Source organism: Chiloscyllium plagiosum, chromosome 27, assembly GCF_004010195.1.
Source record: "Chiloscyllium plagiosum isolate BGI_BamShark_2017 chromosome 27, ASM401019v2, whole genome shotgun sequence".
Taxonomy (NCBI): domain Eukaryota; kingdom Metazoa; phylum Chordata; class Chondrichthyes; order Orectolobiformes; family Hemiscylliidae; genus Chiloscyllium; species Chiloscyllium plagiosum.
In genome coordinates, this window is record NC_057736.1 from 47,856,615 (window position 1) to 47,882,241 (window position 25,627).

The window sequence follows — 25,627 nt, forward strand, 5'->3', positions numbered from 1 at the left end:
TGGTGGAGGCTGGTACAATTGCAACATTTAAGAGGCATTTGGATTGATATATGAATAGGAAGGTTTGGAGGGATATGGGCCTGGTGCGGGCAGGTGGGACTAGATTGTGTTGGGATGTCTGATCGGCATGGACGGTTTGGACCGAAGGGTCTGTTTCCATGCTGTACATCTCTGTGACTTTATGACTCTATAACACTCAGTACAATGCTGGGATTGAACATCTGTTTAAGGTCATGCAGTACAATGTTGGAAATGTTGTGTTTGAAGGCACTCAGAACAGGGATTGAATGGTTTGTGTAACTACACTCAGTACAGTACTAGGATTGAACAATATCTGTAAGGACATTGAAGACAGTGGAGGGATTGATTGATCTGTATAACGACACTCAGTGCTGAGATTAAATATTTTGTGAGCAAAGTTAAAAATCACACAACGCCAGGTTATAGTCCAACCGGTTTATTTGGAAGCACTAGCTTTCAAAGCATTGCTCATTCGTCAGGCAGCACTCTGAAAGCTTGTACTTCCAAACAAACCTGTTGGACTATAACGTGGTGTTTTGTAATTTTTATCTTGTCCATCCGAGTCCAACACCAGCACCTCCACATCATACTTGTGTGAGGACATTCAGGACAGTGCTGTAATTGAATGTTCTTTGTAAGGACACTCAGGACAGTGCTGGGATTGAAGAGTATGGGTATCGACACTCAGTACAGTGCGAGACTGAACAACTTATGTAAAGATACTATGTAAAGATACTTCATCTATAACGAAGCCTCAGTTCGTGCTGGGATTGGGTGGTCTATAATGAAGCCTCAGTTCATGCTGGGATTGGGTGGTCTATAATGAAGCCTCAGTTCATGCTGGGATTGAGTGGTCTATAATGAAGCCTCAGTTCATGCTGGGATTGGGTAGTCTATAACAAAGGAGAAAGTGAGGTCTGCAGATGCTGGAGATCAGAGCTGGAAATGTGTTGCTGGAAAAGCGCAGCAGGTCAGGCAGCATCCAGGGAACAGGAGAATCGACGTTTCGGGCATAAGCCCTTCTTCAGGAAAGGGGTCTATAACAAAACCTTAGTTCAGTGCTGGGATTGGGTAGTCTGTTATGAAGCCTCAATTCATGCTGAGATTAGGTGGTCTGTAACAAAGGCTAAATTCAATGCTAGGATTGGGTGGTCTGGAATGAAAGTTTAATATAGTACTACAAACATTTGTGTTTTCTGTAGAAAGGAATTTGCTCTTTGCTGACAAAGATGTGCGAAGTTATATATAATGTTGTTAGGAGCAAAGAGCTGTTTGCTGTTATTTTGCTGTGCTGGCTTTTCCCCAGAAGTGTTCTTTTTTGTTGCCTTTTGCCTGTTAGATGGAACGAGTGTGCTGATTGTCATTGTCAAAGTCACTTATAAATACTCTGTTTCACACCTGCTTTGTGCTGAGAAATGTAGGTCAACACTCAATTTATGTTGTTTTGAATTGGCCAAGCATGAGAGTTGTCAGCAGAGATCGCCACCTCATGGTGAGTAACGCAAGAGTCAGTGGATTAATGTGAGTAAAATGCCTTTCAGAGCATAGAATGCAGAATTTGTTTCTGTTTCATTTTTCAGATGGAGTTAACTCATTCTGGAAATGCAGGTTTCATTGATCTCAACTCTATGATGATTTACTGTGTGGCACATTAATGTGTGAATTTTAGCAAGTATACAATTGGCTGTTTTAGAGCAATCTTTGCACAGTGAGAGAGGACTTATCCTTTAGAATATGAGACATAAATTGAATTTAGGGAAGCAGTAGGGAATGGAGAGGCAAGATGAGAAGTGGAATGTGTATTTAGTGCAGTGAGAAAGGTGGCAATGAAGAGAGAGAAGCCAGGAATTCCGTGGATCGGAGTTTAGTAGCTGAACAGGGATTTGCAAGGAGGAAGGATTGAGGTCTGGTTTAGAGGAGAAATGGGACAAAAAGGCAATCATGTGACACCAGAGGGAGCAAAGGTGAGGTGTTTCAATCAAAGACTAGAAACAAATGGGTTGTTCTCATGTTAGCAGGCTATGATTAGTAGGATACTACGAGAATCTATACTTGGGCCCCAGCTGTTCACAATATATAAATGATTTGGAGGTGGAGACCAAATCTAATATTTCCAAATTTGTAGATGATAAAAAAGCTAAGTGGGAATGTATGGTATAAGGAAAATGTAAAGTGATTTCAGAAGGATTTGAACAAACTTACTGACTGGGCAGAAACACGGCTGATGAAATTTAATGTGGAAAAATGTTGAGAGTTGTGAATCTTCGGAACTCTCTACCACAGAGGGCTTCAGAAACTCAGTCTTTGTATGATAGAGATTTGTAGATTTCTGCTTATCAATGGCATTCTTGATTATGGGGATTGGGTGGGTAAAAATGGTTGAAGTGTTTGAACAACTGTGATAGTCTTGAAGGCAGGGTGGGCTCAACAGGCTGAATGGTTTACTGCTGTTGCTATGTACTGGAGAAGCAAGAGTGTCCAGAGATCTCATGTTGGAGAAGCACCAGATTAATGTAGGGGATTGAATTTGAAAATGAGAGCTGGACTTTTGAAACCAGCCATCTGAGGTACTGAATGATGACGGGAGTTCAGAGAAGTCAGAGCTCTTGGAGTCACTAAGAGGTGAGGACTTAGTTTCAGCAGCAGAACAGGTTGAGGTAGAGCATAGACAATGTTGTGGAGAGGTGATGAAGATGATTTTGATAATGAAAGCCACATGGAAGAAGAAGCAGAGTTTGGAGTCAAACAAAATGTTTTCCACCTTGAGTCTGATTGAGATGGAAGCATGAAAGACAATTAACTCAAGGCCAAATACTTAGAGGCAATGAATGGAGACTGAGAGTAGCTTCTGCCCTGCCAACATGAAGGTAGTGAAGCATTTATCTTGGTTAGTAGTATTGTACAAGCTGAATATTAGACCATAAGACATAGGAGCAGAAATTAGGCCATTCGGCCCATCGATTCTGCTCCATCATTCAATCACAGCCGGTAGGTTTCTCAACCCCATTCTCCCACTTTCTCCCCATAACAATTGATCCCCTTGATACTCAAGAACATATCTACCTCAGTCTTAAATATACCCAATGACCTGGCCTCCATAACCTTGAATGGCAATGAATTCCAAAGATTCCCCACTCTCGGGCTGAAGATGTTTCTCCTTATCTCCATTCTGAAGCGTCTTCCCTTTACTCTAAGGCTGTGCCCTCTAGTCCTAGTCTCTCCTACCAATGGAAACACCTTCCTGACATCCACTCTGTCCAGGCTATTCAATATTCTGTAGGTTTTAATTAGATCCCTTCATCCTTCTAAACTCCACCGAGTATAGATCCAGAGTCTCCGAATGAACCTCTTATGTTAAGCTTTTCATTCCTGGGACCATTCTCATGAACCTCCTCTGAACACGTTCCAGGGCCAGTACATCCTTCTTGAGATATGAGGCCCAAAACTGCACACACAACTCCATATGTCATCTGACCACAGCCTTATAGAGCCTCAGAAGTACATCCCTTCTTTTGTTTTCAGGTCCTCTCAAAATAAATGCCAAAATTGCATTTGTACTCCTAACTCCTAAGTTTGCCTTGAGAGAATCTTGGACAAGAATTTCCAAGTTGCTTTGCACTTCATACTTCTGAATTTTCTCCCCATTTAGGAAATAGTCCATGCCTCCGTTCTTCTTACCAAAGTATATGACCTCACACTTTCCTACATTGTGCTCCATCTGCTACTTCTTCACCCACTCTCCTAACCTGTCTAATTCCAGCCTCCCTGCCTCCTTAATGCTACTTGTCCCTCCACCTATCTTTGTATGTCTGCAAGCTTACCCAGAATGCTCTCAGTTCCTTCATCTAGATCATTAATGTATAAAGTGAAAAGTTGTGGTCCCAACATTGAACCTTGTGGAACACCACTCATCACTGGCCGCAACCCTGAGAAAGACCCTTTTATCCCCACTCTCTGCTTTCTGTCAGTCAGCCAAGCTTCTATCCATGCTAGCACCTTCGCTCTAACACCATGAGCCCTTATCTTACTCAGTAGCCTCCTGTGCAGCCCCATGCCAAAGGTCTTCTTGAAGTCCTGGTGAATTACATTCATTGGCTCCCCTTGGTCTAACATGCTCATTATTTCCTCAAATAATTCCGGTGGGTTTGTCAGGCAGACCTCCTCTTGATGAAACCATGGTGACTTTGCCCTATTTTACCATACACTTCCAAGTATTCAGAAATCTCAACTTTCACAATGATGTGGCCTCCACAGTCTTCTGTCGAAATGAATTTCAAGGATGCACCACTCTTGCCCTTGACCCAGGTTAGACTAATCAGTATGTAATTTTGTGTTTTACCTTACTCCCATTTTAAACAGGGCTGTCACATTAGTGATTTTCCAGTCCTCTGAGCCCTCCCTGAGTCTAGCGATTCCTGAAAGATCACCACTAATGCCTCCACTTTCGCTTCAGCTATCTCCCGTAGAACCCTGGGGTTTAGTCCATCTGGTCCAGGTCATTTATCCACTTTCAGGCCATTTGGGTTTTCTAGCACCTTCTCCTTGGTGATGGCCACCAAACTGAGTTCTGCCTCCTGAACTTTTGGGATATTACTCATATCTTCCACCAAGAAGACAGACATGAATTAATTATTCAGTTCTAAGCCATTTCCTTGTTCCCACAATTATCTGTCCAGCGTCATTTTCCAGCGGTTCAATGTCCACTTTTGCCTCTCTTTTAGCCTTTATATATCTAAATAAACTCTTACAGTACTCCTTTATATTACTGGCTAGCTTACCCTCATATTTAATCTACTCCCTTCAGTTAAATCCCTCTCATCCTTCTGTTGGTCTTTGTAAGTTTCCCAGTCCTCTGGTTTCCCATTTTCTTTTGCCACATTATATGCTTTCCCTTTGGTTTTATGCTATCCCTGACTTCCCTAGTCAGCCATGGTTGCCTCATCCTCCCTGTACCATGTTTTATTTTCCTTGGGATTAATCTCTGCTGTGTCTCCTGAATTACTCCCAGAAACCCCTGCCATTGCTGTTCCATTGTCTTTCCTGCTTGGCTCATCCTCCAGTAAGTTCTACCCAGCTCCTCCCTCATGCCTCTGTAGTTGCCTTCACTCAGCTATAATACCATTACCTATGATTCTATCTTCTTCCTTTCAAATTGCAGAATAAATTCAATCATATTATGGTCACTGCCTCCTAAGTGTTCCTTCACCTTCAGCTCCCTTATCAAGTCTGCCTCATTGCACAACACTAAATCCAGTTTCGCCCAAAGGCATTCCACAAATTCCTTTTCTTGCAATCTATTACCAACCCAATTTTCCCAGTTCACCTGAATATTGAAATCACCCATGATCAGTTTGTCTTTGTGGAGACAGAGGTAAAGTTGGTGTCGTCGACATGGCTGTCAGTTGGTTAGGCTACTGTTGGAATATTGCGTGCAATTCTGGTGTCCTTCCTATCGGAAAGATGTTGTGAAACTTGAAAGGGTTCAGAAAAGATTTACAAGATGTTGCCAGGGTTGGAGGATTTGAGCTGTAGGGAGAGGCTGAATAGGCTGGGACTGTTTTCCCTGGAGCGTCGGAGACTGAGGGGTAACCTTATAGAGGTTTATAAAATCATGACAGGCATGGATAGGATAAATAGATAAAATATTTTCCCTTGTGTGAGGGAGTCCAGAACTAGACGGTATAGGTTTAGGGTGAGAGGGGAAAGATATAAAAGAGACCTAAGGGGCAACTTTTTCACGCAGAGGGTGGTACGTGTATGGAATGAGCTACCAGAGGAAGTGGTGGAGGCTGGTACAATTGCAACATTTAAAAGGCATCTGGATGGGTATATGAATAGATAGGATTTGAAGGAATATGGGTTTGGTGCTGCCAGGTGTGACTAGATTGGGTTGGGATATCTGGTCGGCATGGACAAGTTGGGCCGAATGGTGTCTTGCCGTGCTGTTACCGCTCTGTGACCTTATGACTCAAAGTCAGCCACATAAATCCAAGTAATGCCACTCACCACAGTCACTTAATAGAAGAGTGGATTTTGAGTGCATTAGAATTGACTGAATCACAGAATAGTTGTGCAGGAGGCCATTCACCCTTCCCGCCTGCACCAGATCTTTAAACAAGCAGCATTACCTACTGCCAATCTCCTGCCTTTTTTCCAAGCCTTTGCACACTATTTCTATCCAAATAATTATCTAGTGCTTACTGAATGACTCAATTGAATTTTCTTCTACCACATTGAGGAGGCAATGGCTTAATGTTATTAGCACTAGACCCCGGGACCTGGGTTCAAATTCAACCATGGCAGAATGGATGGATTTGAATTCAACAAAATCTAGAATGACCACCAATGATAACTATGAATCCATTATTGATTGTCAGGAAAAAAAACATCAGGTTCACTTATATCCTTCAGGGAGGGAATGCACCATCCTTACTTGATCCGGCCTACATGTGACTCCAGACTCACAGCAATGTGGTTGATTCTTAGACTCCCCTCTGGATTGTGAATGAATTTAAAAAATAATTCCAGGTAGGGCACTCCATGCCCTAACTACTCACTTAGTGAAAAGTTTTTGTTTTACGTCACCTTTGCTTCTTTTGCATATCACCTTAAATCCAAGCCCTCTCATCCTTGTTCCTTTTATGAGCAAGAACAGCTTCTCCCTATCTACTCTATCTACCCCACTCAAGATTTTAAAACCCTGTATCAAATCTCCTCCTCGCCATCACTCCAAAGAGAACAGTCTCAACTACTTCAATCTGTCCTCATAATTGAAGTTTATCATTGTGGGAACCATTCTTGTAAATTGCTTCTGCACCCTCTCCGATGCATTTACATCTTTTCTATAACGTGGTACCCATTACACTACACTCTAGTTGAACTGAATGAACCTATTAATAAAGCCAAGGATAGTGTATATTTTAATTGCCATCTTAATTATCTGTACCCATATACGTACAGGATCAGTGCTCCTGCATCCCTTTAGAATTGTACTCCCTATTATTTGGGAGATTATTTGTATTATCTTTCAATGCTCTTCTAACCTAAACATATCACACTCTTTTCTGTGTTGAACCTCATCTGCTACCTATTGGCCCGCTGCAGCAACTTGTCAATGTCCTTCTGGAGTTCTGCACTGTCTTCCTCACATTTTTACAATTCTGCCAAGTTTATATCAGCTGCACGCTTTGAAATTGTCTCCTGCACAGAAAATGCAATACTGACCCCTAGAGAATCCTCTACAAATCTTCTTACAGCCTGAAAAATAACCAGAGAGCATTACCCTCTGTTTCCTATTACTCAGCCAACTTTGTATCCGTGTTGCTACTGTCCCTTTTATACCATTAGATTACTTACAGTGTGGAAACAGGCCCTTCGGCCCAACAAGTCCACACCGACCCGCCGAAATGCAACCCACCCATTCCCCTACATTTACCCCTTTTACCTAACACTACAGGCAATTTAACATGGCCAATTCACCTGCGGGAGGAAACTGGAGCACCCGGAGGAAACCCACGCAGACACGGGGAGAATGTGCAAACTCCACACAGTCAGTCGCCTGAGTCGGGAATTGAACCCGGGTCTCTGGCTCTGTGAGGCAGCAGTGCTAACCACTGTGCCACCGTGCCGCCCACCATGACCTATAACTTTTCTCAAAAGTATATTGTGTGGTACTGCATCAAATGTCTTCTGGAAATTCACACTTACAACATCAACAATATTAATCTCACCAAACCTTACTGTAACCTCTGTTTTAAAAAAAAGACTCCAGCAAGTTAGTTCAACGTGATGTTTCCTTCAGAAGTCCATCCTGATTCTTCCTCATACACCCACCTTTTTCCACATGACTACTAATTCTTGCCAAATAATTGTTTCTAGAAGCCTCCCCGCTCTCAACATTCAACTGACTGGTTTGTAGTTGCTGGGCTTATCCTTATAAGCTTTTTTGATCTAGGCTATAATGTTTGTAATTCTCCAGTCTTCTGACAGCTTCCCCAGAGTCCAGGGAAGACTGAAAGATTATGTCCAAGTTTTGTAAGTTTTGTCCTCACGTCTTTCAAAATCCTTGGAAACCTGCTCTTTGGCCTCAGCTGACTGTCAGGAATACTCTTACAGGGATTTGCAGCTGCAGTCAGAGACATAACCAAGTCTCATACACTCTCTGATTAACACACATTGTCTGCATAATTCCTGCGAGGTCTTTTGCCCTACCTGCCTCCAGCTTTTAGCTTGGACATGCTATATCTTTCAGCACTGAAAACACATAGGATTTTTGGCCTCACCCTGCATTTTAGCACTACTTATCCTGTCCTGAGGAGGAGTCCTAGCATTTCCTGCATTTCCCCATTTCCTACCACTCTCCCACCTCAATCCTTTCCATTTTATTAGGGAAGAATTTCTTCCAGAACAGGATTTATGGATCACCTTATTATCATCAGCCAATGTGGCTGCCTGCCTGAGATGTATTCTCATTGAGAAAGAGTTTGATCTTTTAAATTACTCATGGAGAATTATTTTGCACTGGTTTTTGTATGCCGTTTCTGTATTAAGTGTCCATACCTACTTCAAAAGCAAATTGCTTAAACCTTTTAAATTCCAGGTACATCTGGTCAGGTAGTCTCCTGAGAGTATCAGAAGATGTTACCCCTCTGGCAGTAACTGATACGCACTTCAGGTAGCCCTTTTTACTGCTGCATAAGCAATAGGGAATAAATCGCACGCACTTTCCCTGACAGCCTGCTCCGCAATACTAAGAGCCAGTGGTGGACTGGCCAATTTAACTCAACTTAAAACAAAGAACTGTGAATGCTGGAAATCTGAAACAACACCAGAAAGTGCTGGAGAAACTCAACAGGTCAGGCAGCATCTGTAGAGATATAACCAGAGTTAACATTTTGAGACGAGTGATCCTTCAAATTCAAAGTAAGCTTTGTTTTTCTCTCTACAAATGCTGCCAAACATGCTAAGTTTTTTCAACATTTTCTGTTCTGGTGGTCAATTGAACTATCATGCTTTCCTCTCAAAAAAGATGCTTCTACTTACCAGTCTTCGAGCTTCAGAATTAAATAAGTAGTCTGAGCCATTGGTATCTTCCTGCTCCTCAGCTCAAGCTCTCTTAATTCAAACTCCTTTTCTTGCTGTTTTTCCTGAAATCCTTTCTCTTCCCTCCTTGCCCATTTCTCTCTTGTTTTCTCTTTACCTTCCTCCATTCTCACTGTCTCCGTGTTTTCTTTTTCTTGAAATTCTACTTTCTGCTGCTCCAATTTTAATCTCTCTACCATTACTCTCTGTTTCAATGTCCTCTGTTCCAAACATAAACTGTTGTCCACTATTTTGATTTTTGTAGCTTTTTTTGACATTCTAAACCCTAGTACTTTGCTCAATCTTTTAACTGTTCATGGGACAGAATGTCTAAATTCTCCAAAGTAATGTCCCTAAATGTTCGTAATGTAAGCATTTCTAAAGTTCTGCAGTTCTTTTCGCTTTAAAACAAGGTGTCAAGTTAACAATTTGCTCATTCCAGTTTTGTTTTTTCATCTGTGGATTCAAATCACAGCAGAAGTCCCTAATTTGTTAGGAGAGATCCAAGGTGAGATTCCCAATTTTTTTTAGTTTCACAGGTAATATCCCAAAACATTAGGTTCCTGGAGAGATGAACTTGCTCCCCTTCTGTATTTACCCACCCTGTCAGTTAATTGCCTCAGGGTTAACTTTTCAGAGAACACCTCTGGGACACCCGGACCAACCAACCCAACCACCCTGTGGCTCAACATTTCAATTCCCCCTCCCACTCCACCAAGGATATGCTGACCTCTTTCCCCCTATCACATTTCCGACGCCCCTCCCCCAAGTCCCTCCTCCCTACCTTTTATCTTAGCCTGCTGGACAAACTTTCCCCATTCCTGAAGAAGGGCTTATGCCCGAAACGTCGATTCTCCTGTTCCCTGGATCCTGCCTGACCTGCTGCGCTTTCCCAGCAACACATTTTCAGCTCAGGGTTAACTTAGAAGAATCCCCTTGTAGATACCTTTCTCCCAGACCCAAATGAATCTATGTTTTAAAATTAACCAATTAACAAAAAGAATGGGTTTATTAATTACTAAATAAACTGAATTGCTAAATTAATTTCAAATGTCTAAATACCAAAAGAAACAATTGTGTAACACACAAACATGCAGTAGAAATAAGAGGTGAGTTCAAAAAGATAAAAGGTATTTAAAAATGCAGATCAATTTCTGAATTATTCATGACGAGCAGATAAGTCAGTGTTGCAGCTCTTATTGGACGACATTGGTAGATATTATTGAACTTGACAGTTGAGCATTTGATTTTAAGATTCTTTGTTTGCACTCAGCTGAATTTCTATTGTTCTGATTCTTTTCAACATTGACTGAGTGAGAGAGATCTTTTCCTTTTAACTTTGCCTGTAGTGTGGGGGTATTTAAAATGGATGGTCTCAAAGCTGCAGCCCTCTCAGCACTGTAGTTCATATGTAGGATGCCCAGTCAATAAAACAAACAGACAGGTGGTACAGTTGTACTTGAAACTTTTTCTGATTATAATGAGCCCTTTTTGCAGGTCTGAGGATTACAGATGTAAAGAGGAATTTGAGATATTACTCTGTCTAAAAAATTAAAACTTGTCCAAATGGAGGGCGTTATAATTATGAAGAATGTAATAAGATGATTGTTAGGATATGGATATGGCTGAGCTGACATTTAATGCTGGAGAAAGTAGTTACTCACTGCAAGGTTCCTAGCCTCTTGTAGGTACAGTATTTATATGGCAGATGCAGTTCAATTTAATACTAAACTTCAATGCTAGGGTCCAGGATGTTGATTGTGGAGGATTCAACAATTGTAGGATTCAACCAATGAATATTAAAGCTCATAGACAGTTGCCTGAGGGTGGAATCGAACCCAGGTCACTGGTGCTATGAGGCAGCGGTGCTAATCACTGAGCCCTGAAGATAGTGTTGACAGAGAACAGAGTGTCATTGTGACAGTGTGCTGACATTCCAGCAGACCCAAAGTTATATAATTTCAATCCTATAAGTGTGTACAGAACTTTTTCTTGATAACTGATGCACTGGGTGTTATTGATTTTTTTAAAAAATTAATTTGTGGGATGTGGATGTCACTGTCTGGCCGCTGTATTGCCAGTCCCTAGTTGCCCTTGAGAAAATTATGATAAGCTGCCTTCTTGAACCACTGCAGTCCACTTGTGGGTTGATCCACAATGCCATTTGGTAGGGAAATCAAGAATTTTGACCCTGCAACAATGAAGGAACAGCGATATATTTCCAAGCAAGGATGGTAAGTCGCTTGGAGGGAAACTTGCAGATGGTGATGTTCCCTTTGTCCTTCTAGATGCAAGTGGTCATGGGGTTGGAAGGTGCTGTCTGAGGTTCTTCAGTGAATGTCTGCAGTGCATCTTGTCAGTGGTTGAGGGATTGATGCTTGTGGATGTGGTACCAATCAAGTAGGCTGCTTTGTCATGGATGATGTCAAGCGTCTAGAGTATTGTTGTGGCTGCACTGATCCAGGCAAGTGGGGGAGTACTCTATCACATTCCTGAATTGTGCCTTGGACAGGTGGACTTGGTGGATAGGCTTTGGGGAGTCAGGAGGTGAGTTGCTCATAGTATTCCGAGCCTCTGACCTGCTCTTATAGCCACTGTTTATGTGGCGGGTCCAGTGGAGTTTCTGGTCAATGGTGACTACCAGGATGTGGTAACGCGGTAGTCAATTATTGTAGCACCATTGAATGTCAAGGAGTGGTGGTTAGACTTTTTTTTAATTGGTGATGGTAATAATCTGGCATTTGTGTGGCAATATTACTTGCCACTTGTCAGCCCAAGCTTGGGTATTGTCCAGATTTTGTTGTATTTGAGAAGAGTCTGCTTCAGTATCTGAGGAGTTGCAAATAGTGCTAAACACTGTGCAATTTTTGGTGAACTCCCACTTCTGACCTTATGATGGAGGGAAGGTCATTGATGAAGCAGCTGAAAATGGTTGGGCCTAGGACACCACCCTGAGGAACTCTTGCAGAGATGTCCTGGAGTTGAAGTGTTCTCGTTATAAATTATTTTATTTTTCTCACTGTTTCTGTTGTTTTATGAACATGTCAGTTACCATATTGACAAATAATTATTGAAAGTACTGAAAGTTATCCTTTTGCATCAGTGAATGGGGTCTGTACTCAGTCACATGAAACATAAGAAATAGGAGTAGGAGTAAGCTATTCAGCCATCAAGCCTTCTCTGACATTCAATTAGATCATGGTTAATCTTTAGCGTTTCCTACATTGTCCCCAAATCCCTTGATTGCTTTAAAATCCATAAATGCATCAATGTCAGACATGAATATACTCAATGATTAATCCTGCACAGCCCTCTGGTATGGAGGATTCCAAAGATTTGCCACCCTCTTCATTTCAATACAAAATGACATACCCACTTCTGAGGCTGTATTTCCTGATCTTACGCCTCTAGCCCAAGGACAACATCTATTCTACATTTGTTTTGTCAAGTCTTGCATGTATTCTATATGTTTCAATGAGATCATTCTTCTAAACTGTAAAGAATGTAGACTTGTCTTCTCAATCACTGCTCATAGGGCAATCCCCCAATATCAGCCTGGCCCTTCTTCAGGAATGAGCAGAGAGTGTTCAGCAGGAGAAGATAAAAGGTAGGGAGGAGGGACTTGGAGGAGGGGCGTTGGAAATGTCAATCACTGCTCATAGGGCAATCCCCCAATATCAGCCTGCCATGCTGAAAATTAGTTCTATATTTCTATTCTCTGTTTTCTGTCCATTAACTAATTTTCAATCCACATTGCAATATTAAGACAATATCTCAAACCTTTGTTTAATAACCTGTTATGTGGGACCATAAAGAAAGCCAAACACACAGTATGAACTCGTTCCCCATTATCTATTCTGCTAGATACGTCCTTAAAAAGTTCCAGCAGCTTTGCCAAACATAGTTTCCATTTCATGTTGACTCTGCCCAACTCTACCGTTGTTTTTCTTTCGGTGTCTATTGTAGATTTTATCATTTCTCTAATTTTGATGTCCGGATAGCAAGTCTACAATTCCCCCTTTTTCTCTCCCCTCCCTTCTTAAAAAGTGGGCTTACATTTGCTTCCTTAGAATCTGCAGGAGCCTTTCCAGATTCTATTGAAATCAATGGATCCAAAGAGATTTATCAATTTGCGATCGATTAAGTTCTCTAGTACTACATTTTTACTAATAATTTCCTTCAGTCCCACATTCTCACTAATCCCTTGGTTACCAACTGCTTATAACAGCTTTTTATATACCTTCCTCTATGAACACAGATTCAAAGTATTTGATTAACATTTCTGTGATTTACTCAATCCCTGTAATAAATTCTCCTGTCTCTGTCTGTAATGGATCCACACTTCCCTTTGCCTATTTTTCCTTTTCACATACTTATAGAAGTTTGTTTTAATGTTCCTGACTTGTTTACTTTCACATTGTACTTTTCCCTTTCTGCATCAGTTTAGTTTTGGGCCCTCCTTTGCTAAATTCGTGCTATTGTCTTATCACAGACCATTTTTCTGCAATGAAACACTCAAATTTGCTCTCATGGTTCAGGTACTCGTATGGCTCTCTGCTGAGTTAATAATCATGAATCCAACTGAAAAATCCAGAAACTGTGGGGGAAAAACAAAGGGAACATGCTGGTGTGGAATGTTCTAGGTATTATTGAAATATTTAATACCAGTTCAAGCTAAAGATTAACCATGACCTTGTTGAATCTAGTTTAATACCAGTTCTCTAGGTCTCTCAGCTCGTAAACTTGGTTCCTCTTGTTCAAATTATAGGTCAAACTATAGCTATCAAGTAATCTGAAAGCACCTGCTGATGCATTTCCCAAATGTTTTTTTCACTTTCTTCTCCTTGTAGGATTCTGAAATTTCTTGTAGCAAAGAGAAAATTTAAAGAGACTTTGCGACCTTATGACGTAAAAGATGTGATTGAGCAATATTCTGCTGGTCACCTGGATATGCTTGGCCGAATCAAGAGCCTCCAATCCAGGTATGTCTGTTCTCACCTCAGTCAAGGATCTGCTGCCATAGAATGGCCCTACTTTAATGGCTGGTCATGGAAAGTGATCACATGTATTAAAGCACAGCTCTTTGTGCCATGTTGGCTCCCTGCAACAATAACAATCTCTGCTTTTTCTGTAGTCCTGCAAATACTTTTCTCCTTGGGTGTTTATCCAATTTTTTTCTTGAAAGCCGTGAATGCTAGCCTCCACCACACTCATACAGTGCACTGCAGACCCTAACCATTTCATGTATGAGCAGGTTTTTCCTCATATCTCAATTGCTTCTGTTGCCAATTACCTTTATTTGATTCTCGATCCATCTACCAATGGGAACGGTATCTCCCAATGTACCCAGTCAAGATCCCTCCTGATTTTGAACACCTCAATCAATTCCACTCTCAAATGTCTCTTCTCCCAATTTCAACTTATCCTGTTAATGGCATAACTGAAGTTTCTCATCCCTGAGGCCATTCTCATGAATCTTTACTGTATCCCCTCCAAAGCCAACACTCCTGTTCCCACTGACTCACAAAGCAATGCTGGAATTGTCAATTGTAAGGTTTCACTGAGGCCTAGTAAACCAAGCCTTTCTGCATTAAGCCTGAAAAGGAGGCTAAATTTAGGACATGTACCTGTATAATATTAGAAGAGAGATCTTTATATTGTTTCAAATTTAAATTATTTAACATCCCATCATTAGCTGCAGCTTTGAAAAGCTTCAGCAAGGCAAAGTGAAAAACTACATTGCCCAGCACACTCATGCTGACTTCCTACATAAGGCACTCAGTGAGAAAGTTGTTTGAAATTTCTGAACGTCAATATCAATTGTTGGATAAAAGTGCACACTGCATTCACTAATTTCCAATAAACAAGGTTCAAGAGAATGGCAGTTCTGCAACAAGCCTTGGGTTCTTTTTTTATTTCTTAAGCATAATAAACCGGAAGAAATATGGACATGGCTTTGGGTTTTGCTGACTTTGATGTTTTATTTCATTGTAGAGTTGACCAAATCATTGGGAAAGGTCAGATGCCCACAGACAAGAAGTTGCGTGAGAAAGGAGAGAAAGTCCCACCAGAACTGGAACCCTTTGATGAATTGAGCATGATGGGACGGGTGATGAAAGTGGAAAAACAGGTAATTTATTCCATGGTTGGAACATAGCATTGCACTGAACACCACAATAGTCCACTTGATACCAACTGAATCTGTGGCATGGAGAGTCTTCATTGTTCTGCAGATCAAAGGATTTCCCCCGGCCCTCAAATATGAAGACGGAAGTCTGGCCAGATGTTGCACCTTCCCCAAACCGTACCCACAATTTTCTTCAAATGTTTTGAACAACATTAATCAGAACCGTTACCAGCAGTGATAAAACAAGTATTGGGACAGAGAGTAGGTTTTTACAGGAAAAGTCCCAAAGCTTCAGGAAGTAGCAAGCAAGCTTTTATCCATCATTTTCCACTAAACTTCATGTAGCACATCTGATTATTACTAATATTCTCCATTGGTAATCTATCTAAATGTCATCCTTTTCAATTTGATGTCCACTCCTTGTTAAATGATGTTGCAGTACTGATAGAATCTCTCACTTATATGTTAAGGCATTCATTTCTATTTCTCTCATGTATATAATCAAGGAAAGAGGAGAAAACACCAATAACCTGCTCACTGATGCTGAGTTTGGGTTCCAGCAGGGCAATTCAACTCCTGACCTACTTACAGTCTTGGTTCAAACATTGACAAAAGAACTGATTTACAAAGGGGTTAGGTGAGAGTTACTGTCCTTAACATCAAGACCACATTTGACTGAATGTGGCATTAAGGACCCATAGCAAAACTATAGTCTGTAGAAATCAGAGGGAAGATTCTCCATTGTTTGCTGTCATATACAGCAGAAAGCAATGCAGTTGTGTTTTTTGCTGATCAGTCATCTTATCTCCAGGATCTTTGCACGAGTTCCCCTGGGTAGTGTTCTTAGCCCAACAATCTTCAGCTGCTTCATCAATGACTTTCCCTCCATCATAAGGTCAGAAATGGGAATGTTTGCAAATGATTACACATTGTTCAGTACCATTCATGACTCCTCAGGTACTGAAGCAGTCCATGTTCCACACCAACAAGATCTCAACCATATTCAAGCTTTGGCTGACAAGTGGCAAGTAACATCCTGAGACAACACTTTCCAAACCCACAACCACTACCATCTAGAAGGACAAGGGCAGCAGATACATGAGAACACCATCTGCAAGTTTCCCTTCGTGCCACTCACCATCCAGATTTGGAAATAAGTCGCCATTCCTTCCGTGTTGCTGGGTCAGAATGCTAGAGTTTTTTCTCTAACAGCATTGAGGGTCCACCTACACCACATGGACTGGAGTGGTTCAGGAAGATAGCTAACCACTGCCTTCTCAAGGGCAAATAGGGATAAGTAATAAATGCTGGCCTAGCCATCATCACTCACATCCCATAAATAAATAAAGGAGGTTTGGTAATGCAATGACAATGTCATTGGATTCGGCCATTCAGCCAGTTCAGCTTATTCCATTTTTCAATATGGTCATAGCTGATCCTCTATGTCAATGCCTTTTCCTGCTATGATGACTTAATCTCTTAAAATATATTAATTTATTTTTTGAATATACTCAGTGACCTAGCCTCCACAGCCTACTGAGGTAGCGAATTTCACAAGTTGACCACCCTCTGAGTGAAGAAATTGATCCTCATCTCAGTTCTAAATGGTCTACCCCATCTCTTGTCCCCTGGTTCTAGACTTCCGAATCAGGGAAAAGATCCTAACTGCATGTAGTCTGCCTAGCCCTTATAGAATTTTATTTGAATCAATCAAATTCCTTCACATTCTTCTAAATTACTAAATAAAACCCAGTCAAATCAACCTCTTATTGGTCAATCCTGCCATCCTTGGTATCAGGAGAAAGTGAGGACTGCAGACACTGGAGACCAGAGTTGAAAAGTGTGGTGCTGGAAAAGCGCAGCACACTTTTCAATCCTTGGTATCAGCCAAGTAACCTTCACTGCACTTCCTCTACAGCATGTATATCATTTCTTAGATAGGGAGACCAAAACTATGCACGATACTGCAGTGTGGACTCACCAAGTCCTCAAAGTAATTGCACTGAGAAACGCATATACCAGAAATCAAATGCTATTGCAGTGAAGGTCACTATACCATTTGCCTCTCTAATTGCTTGCTGCTACTGCCTGTTTACTTTCATTGTCTGATGTGCAAGGACTCCCAGATTGTATTATACACCCACACTTTCTAATACATCACCACTTAAATAATACTGTCTTTCTGACATTCAGCATCTGTAGTCCTCACTTTCTCCTTTCTGACATTCATGCCAATGTGTGCACCTTCCCATTTTAGATTAGATTAGATTAATTACAGTGTGGAACAGGCCCTTCGGCCCAACAAGTCCACACCGACCCGCTGAAGCGCAACCCTCCCAGACCCATTCGCCTACATTTACCCCTTCACCTAACACTACGGACAATTTAGCATGGCCAATTCACCTAACCTGCACATTTTTGGATTGTGGGAGGAAACCGGAGCACCCGGAGGAAACCCACGCAGACACGGGGAGAATGTGCAAACTCCACACAGTCAGTCGCCTGAGGCAGGAATTGAACCCAGGTCTCAGGTGCTGTGAGGCAGCAGTGCTAACCACTGTGCCACCGTGCCGCCCCGTGATTCACTTTATTCACTTTATATTGCATTCTATTTATCTAGATCTCCCTGAAGCTTCCTTGCATTCTTCTCACAATTCATAATCCTACCTAGTTTCATGTCATCAGCAAATTTGGAAATACTGCATTTGGTTCCCTCATCCAGATCATATCTCTACAGTAAATATCTGGGGACCCAAGCACTCACCCTTGTGGTAATCACTGCCTACCATCTGGAAAAAGATACATTTATCCCCACTCTCTGTCTCCAGTCTATTAATCAATTCTTAATGTAAGCCAATACATTTTTCCCGATGCTTTATGCTTTAATTTTGTCCTCGAGCTTCTTTTAGTGACCTTATCAAAACTTTCTTGTAATCCAGATGTACTATATCTTCCAGAAGATTGGTTAAGCATGGCCTGCCTTTCATAAACCCGTGCTAATTTTTGTCTAATTCCATTAATGCTTTCCAAATACTGTTATTACATCCTCTATAATAGACTCTAGCGTATATCCCAATTATGATGTTACTGATGGACTATATTTCTCTGTATTTTCTCTCTTTTTTTTAAATGCTGGAGTTACATTTACCACCCTCCAATCCCTAGGAACATCCCGAGGTCTGAAAAATTTGGAAGATTATGACCCTAGTTTGAGCTTTCCACGCTTATTGGAAACACCTTGCTCAGCACTAGGCTCCAACCCCAAGACCTGCCAGCTATTTACCAATTTCGACACCCCCCCTCCCCACCCAATCTACTCCTCACTGAGGATGAGCGGTCAAACCTCAGCAAAACACTCATTTTCATTCCACTATTCCCACATCAATGAATTTCTCACACGTCTAGATGTCAAGCACTTTTGCCACCACCCGTCTCCATGCCTACTTCTTCAAACATGAATCCCACCCACCCTCTGAAGACCCCTTCTCCAACAAGCTCCATCCTCCTGTGCTGGTTTCCTACCCTCCCTTGACCTCTTCATCTTCAATTGCTGTCAATCCCTCTACCCCCGACCTACTTCAACCTGTCCCTATCCAAACATGCAGCCCTCCACTCCTTCCACCCCAACACCAACCTCCTACCAATCTGACACGTCCTCCTACTACCCCTTCGATCGTGACCAACCTCTCATCACCAAACCATTATCCCCAAGGTCACCCACAATCTTATCACCTCAGGAGATCTTCCATCCACAGCCTCAAACCTCATAATTCCAATAGCCCCACACTGCCTGCTTCCATCTTCTCCCTAAAATTCATAAACCTGACTGCCGCAGTCTACCATTCATCTCTGCCTGCTCCTGCCTCACTGAACTCATCTCTATAAGACCGTAAGACATACGAGCAGAAATTAGGCCATTCAGCCAATTGAGTCTGCTCCAGCATTCAATTGTGGCTGATAAATTTCTCAAACCCATTCTCCCACTTGTTCTCAGTAACCCTTGATCCCCTTGATACTCAAGAATCTATCTATCTCAGTCTTAAATGTACTCAATGACCTGGCCTCCACAGCCTTCTGTGGCAATGAATTCCATAGATTCCCCGCTCTCTGGCTGAAGAAGTTTTTCCTTATCTCCATTCTAAAAGGTCTTCCCTTTACTCTAAGGATGTGCCCTCGAGTCCTAGTCTCTTACCAATGGAAACATCTTCCCAACATCTGCTGTTTCCAGGCCATTCAGTATTTTGTGTGTTTTAATTAGGTCCTCCTCATCCCTCAAACTCCATCAAGTGTAGAGCCAGACTCCTCAAACGTTCCTTTTCATTCCTGGGACCATTGTTGTGAACCTGCTCTGAACACACTCCAGGGCCAGTACATCCTCCTTAAGGTATGGAGCCCAAACCTGTGCACAATACTCCAAATATGGTCTGACCAGAGCCTTATAGAGTCTCAGAAGTACATCCCTGCTTTTATATTCAAGTCCTCTCAAAATAAATGCCATCATTGCATTTGCATTCCTAACTACGCACTCAACCTGCAAGTTTACCTTGAGACAATCCTGGACTAGAACTCCCAAGTCTCTTTCCAGACTTCTGAATGTTCTCCCTATTTAGAAAATACCCCATGTCTCTGTTCTTCCTACTAAAGTGTATGGCCTCACACTTTCTCACATTGTACTCTATCTGCCACTTCTTTGTCCAATTTCCTAACCTGTCCAAATCCTCCTGCAGCCTCCCTGCCTCCTCAATGCTTCCTGTCCCTCTACCTAACTTTGTTTTGTCTGCAAACTTAGCCAGAATGCCCTCAGTTCCTTCATCTAAAACATTAATGTACAAAGTGAAAAGTTATCGTCCCAACATTGAGCCTTGTGGAACACCACTTGTCACTGGCTGCCATCCTGAGAAGGACCCTTTTATCCCCACTCTGCTTTCTACCAGACAGCCAAGCTTCTGTCTGTGCTAGCACCTTGCCTCTAACACCATGGCCCCTTGGCTTACTCAGTAGCCTCCTATGTGTCACCTTGAAGTCGAGGTAGATAACATCCATTGGCTCTCCTTGGTCTAACCTGCTTGTTACTTCCTCAAAGGATTCAGGCATGACCTTCCCTTGATGAAACCATGTTGACTTTGCCATTTTACCATACACTTTCAAGTATTCAGAAATCCCATACTTCACAACGGATTCCAGGATCTTACTCACGACCAAGGTGAGGCTAATCAGCCTGTAATTTTGCCTTCCTCCCTTTTTAAACAGGGGTGTCACACTAGTGATTTACCAGTCCTCTGGAACCATCCCTGATTCCAGTGATTCCTTCAAGATCACCACTAACATCTCCACTATCTCTTCAGCTTTTTCCCTTAGAACTCTGGGGTGTAGTCCATCTGGTCCAGGGTATTTAGCCATTTTCAGGTTTTCTAGCACATTCTCCTTGGTGATGGCCATCATTTTCAGCTCTGCCCCCTCACTCTCTTGAATTTTTGGGGCATTACTCATATCTTCAACCATGAAGACTAAAGCGAAGTAATTACTCAGTTCTAAGTCATTACTTTGCTCCCCACTACTATCTCTCCAGCATCATTTTCCAGTGGCCCAATATCCACTTTTGTCTCTCTTTTGCCTCTCTTTATATACCTAAAGAAACTCTTAGTCTTCCTTTATATTACTCACTAGCTTACCCTCATATTTAATCTTCTCCTTCCTTATTTCTTTTTTTGTTGCCATCTGTTGGTCTTTGTAAGCTTCCCAATCTCCTGGTTTCCCTCTGTCTTTGCCACATTATATGCTTTCTCTTTTGTTTTTGTGCTATCCCTGACTTCCCTGGTCAGCCATGGTTGCCTCATCTTCGATATCACGCTTCTTTTCCCTCGGAATGAATCTCTGCTGTGTCTCCTGAATTACTCCTAGAAACTCCTGCCACTGCTGTTCCAGTGTCTTTCCTGCTATGCTCCTCTCCCAGTCAGTTCTACCCAGCTCTACCCTTAAACCTCTGTAGTTGCCCTTATTCAGCTGTAATAGCATTACCTCTGATTCTTTCTTCTCCCTCTCAAATTGCAGAGTAAATTCAATCTTGAATTCCGTCCTGTCCTGTTTGGTCCATGAACTCCCCACTTACGTTCAGCACACCACCTACGCCATACACCTTCTCCACAACTTTCAGTTTCTCAGCCCCCAACACCTCATCTTCAGCGTGACCATCCAGTTTCTCCACACATGATGTTTAGAGGGCCTCAAGGACCTCTGTATCTTCCTCTCCCACAGACCCAACTAGTCCCCCTCCACTGACATTCATATCCGCCTGGCAGAACAGGTCCTCACCCTTAACAACTTTTCCTTTCAATCCTCCCACTTCCTACAAACCAGAAGGGTGGCCACACTTGCCCAATTAGGACCAAGCTATGCCTGTCTCTTCATAGGATGCATGGAACAGTCCATCTTCTGCAGCTACACTGACACCAAACCCACCTTTTCCTCTGCTATATCGATGATTGTATTGGTGCTGCCTCGTGCTCCCACAAGAAGCTCGAACAGTTCACCCACTTCACCCACACATTCCACCCTGACCTCAAATTCACCTGGACCATCTCTGATACCTCCCTGCTCTTCCTGGACCTCTCTGCCTCCACCTCCACCAACCAACTCAGCACTGACATCTATTACAAGCCCAATGAGTCCCACAGGTACCTCAGTTACACCTCCTCCCACTACCCCCTGCAAAATGCGATCCCATACTCCCAATTCCTCTGCCTCAGCCATGTCTGCTCCCCAGATGAGCAGTTCCACTCAAGGCCATCCTAGACGTCCTCCTACTTCAACGACCGTAATTTTCCCTCACTCACGACCAACACTACCCTCAGTTGCATCTCCTCCATTTCTTGCACCTCTGACCTCACTCAAAATCCTCCCAGCTACAACAAGGGAAGAGTCCCTCTGGTCTTCACATTGCAACCCATTCATCTCCCAAGTCCAACACATCATCCTCCGCCACTTCTGCCACCTGCAGTTGGACCCTACCACCAAAATGATATTTCTCTCCACCCTATCCACTTTTCGCAGGGATCTCTCTCTCCGCACTCCCTAATTAGGTCCACAGTCCCCACCAACCCCTCCCCTACACCTGGAACCTTCCCTTGCAGCCGCAGGAGGTGCAAAACCTGTCCCCACATCTCCCCTCTCACCTCTGTCCAAAGCCACAAGAATCATTCCAAGTCCGGCAAAGATTCACGTCCATGTCCTCTAATCTGATTTATTGCATCCGTTGCTCCCAATGTGGTCTCCTCTACATCGGAGAGACCGAGCGCAAACTCAGAGTGGTTCAGGGAACATTTATGGTTCGTACACTCCAATCAAGCTCATCTCCAGTCGCCATCCATTTCAATTCCCAGTCCCACTCCCCCGACAACATGCCCTTCTTGGGTGTTGTCCATCGTCAACACAAGCCCACATGCACACTGGAAGGAGAACATCTCATCATCTTCCTCAGGAGCTTACAACCATACAGACTCAACATAGAATTCACCAGCTTTCAAATCTCTCCACCCCCACCTCATCCCAGACCCAGGCCTCCCTCTCCACCCTGCCCCCCTTAACTTGACTGGATTTGTCCATCTTCCTTCCCACCTCTCTGCTTCATCCTTCCCACTGACCAATCACAGTCACTTCCTATCTGCACCAATAAGTCGCCATCCCACCCACCTTTCCCCCAGCCCCACCCCTCCTCCCTCTATTTATTTTGCAGCTCCCTTTCCCTCCCCAGCCCTGATAAAAGGTTCCAACCTGAAACGCTGACTCCTCCCCCTCTCCCCGATGCTGCTTGACCAGCTGTGCTTTTTCCAGCTCCACTCCTTACTCCCCCCCCAACATCTTCCCAAAGTCTACCTTGCTAAGCCACCTCAGAATTTTGTGTGTTTTAGTAAGATCACTCCTCAGTTTTTTTAGCTCTATTGATGAAAAGCCTAACTTGTTTAGCCATTCGCAATAAGTCAGCCCCTCCATCCCAGGAATCAACCATGTCAATCTCTTTTCAATATTCCTCCAATGTCAATGTATCTTTTCTTTAAATCCAGAGACTAAACATGAACACAGCACTCAGCCTCACGCTCAGCTTTGAGCAGTTATAATAAGACTATTTTTAATCTTCAAGCTCCAAGCAATAAAGACCAAAATTACATTTGTCTTTTTAATTACTTGCTGCACCTGCATGCTAATGTTTTGCATTTCATGCAAAAGAACACCTCGATCCCTCTTTACCATGTTTTATTGGATTTCATTTAAATAATAATATGCCTTCTGATTCTTCCTACCAAAGTGTATGACTTAACACTTTTCTATGTTAAACTCCATCTGGCAAATTTATGCCCATTCATTCAACCTACCTTTGGCAATGATCTTTGCATCTTCACTGTCCACTAGTGTGTGTGTACCTAATCATTGGAGGATGGCAAATGTTTTTCGCCTGTTCAAGAAAGGGAATAGGGATAACACTGGGAATTACAGACCAGTCAGTCTTGTGTCGGTGGTGGGCAAAATATTGGAGAGAATCCTGAGACACAGGAAGTATGATTATTTGGAAAGCCATAGTTTAAATAGTCAGCATGGCTTTGTGAGGGGCAGGTCATGCCTCACAAGCCTGACTGAATTCTTTGAGGATGTGACAGAACACATTGGTGAAGATAGAACAGTGGATGTGATGCCCATGGATTTTAGCTAGGCGTTTGATACGGTTCCCCATGGCAGGATCATTCAGAAAATAAGGAGGCATGGGTTACAGGGAAATTTGGCTGTCTGGATACAGAATTGGCTGGCCTACAGATGACAGCAGATGGAAGTTGATGGAAAGTATTCAGTCTGGAGCTTGGTGACCAGTGGTGTTCCGCAGGGATCTGTTTGGGACCTCTGCTCTTTGTGATTTTTATAAATTACTTGGATGAGGAAGAGGAAGGATGGGTTCGTAGGTTTGCCAATGATACTAAGCTTGTAGGTTACAATGGAATATTGACAGGATGCAGAGCTGGGCTGAGAAGTGGCAGATGGAGTTCAACCTGGAAAAGTGTAAGTAATTCATTTTGGAACGTCGAATTTGAATGCAATTGACAGGGTGAAAGGCAGGATTCTTGGCAGCGTGGATGAAAAGAGGGATCTAGGGTCCCCATTCATAGGTCAATCAAAGTTGCCACCCAAGTTGATAAGGTTGTTAAGAAGATATACGGTGTGTTGACTTTCATTAGCAGGGGGATTGAGTTTAAGAGCTGAGAGATTATGCTGCAGCTCTATAAAGTCCTGATTAGACCACATTTGGAATTTTGTGTTCAGTTCTGGCCACCTCATTATAAGAAGGATATGGAAGCTTTAGAGAGGGTGCAGAGAAAATTTACCAGGATGCTGCCTGACGGGGGCGCATGTGTTATGAAGAAAGGTTGAGGCACCTAGGGCTTTTCTCATTGCAGCGAAGAAGGATGAGAGGTAACTTGATAGAGGGCTATCACGAAGGAGCATAATTTTAAGGTATTTGGAGGAAGGTTTATGGGAGATGTCAGAGGGAGGTTTTTTTTCCGCAGAGAGTGGAGGGTGCTTGGAATGCACTGCCACTTGTGGTCGTAGAGTCAGATGCATTAGGGACATTTAAGCGACTCTTGGTAGACACATTGGATGATTAAACTAACCTACATACTCTACATTTTATAAATTTTAGAGTAGGATAAAAGGTTGGCAAACATTGATGGCTGAAGGGCCTGTACTTTGCTATACTAATCTATGTCTTCTATTCTATACCCTTGCAGATTCATTCTGTCTCCATCACAGCATGCCCTCCCTCCTATTTTTGTATCCAACAAATTTGGATACGTTACACATATGTCATTCATAGTAAACAATTGAGGCTCTAGAATTGATCGTTGTGGCACTCCATTAGTAACATATTTCCACCTGAAAAAGATGCCAGAAATTGTGACTGTTTTCTGTATTTTAACTAATTCTCAATTCATAGGCATATATACCCTCAATATCATGAGCTGCTATCTTGTACAGTAACCTTTTATTCAATAGCACCTTATTGAATGCCTTCTGCAAATCCACATATTCTGCTTGTTATTTCCTCAAAGGTCTCTATCAAATTTGTCAAATGTGATTTCTCTTTCACAAATTATGTTTTTAACTGTTTGACTGTTAATTTTTTCTAAGTGAGCAGCTATTTCTTCCTTAATAATTTTGCATTTTCCCAACAATGGATGTTAGGCAAACTAGCCTATAGTTTCCTGCTTTCTGTCTCTCGCCCTTCTTGAACAGTAATGTCACATTAGCAGTTTTCCATTTTGCTGGTACCTCCCAGAATCCAGTGAGTTCTGGAATATTTTGACAAATGGTTCCACTGTTTTTTTCTATTCATTTAGGGGATGGAGGCATTAC

At 42.4% G+C, this 25,627-nt stretch overlaps 1 protein-coding gene across 2 annotated transcripts in view; it reads left to right on the plus strand.

Moving 5' to 3' along the window:
* LOC122563760 (potassium voltage-gated channel subfamily KQT member 4-like) overlaps nt 1–25,627 on the plus strand; it is a 631,877-nt gene that overhangs the window by 593,957 nt on the left and 12,293 nt on the right. For both annotated transcript variants that reach the window (XM_043717964.1, XM_043717965.1), the window contains 2 exons: nt 13,953–14,084; nt 15,097–15,232. In XM_043717964.1, coding sequence (XP_043573899.1) covers nt 13,953–14,084; nt 15,097–15,232 — 268 coding nt within the window. The remainder of the gene's footprint in view (nt 1–13,952; nt 14,085–15,096; nt 15,233–25,627) is intronic.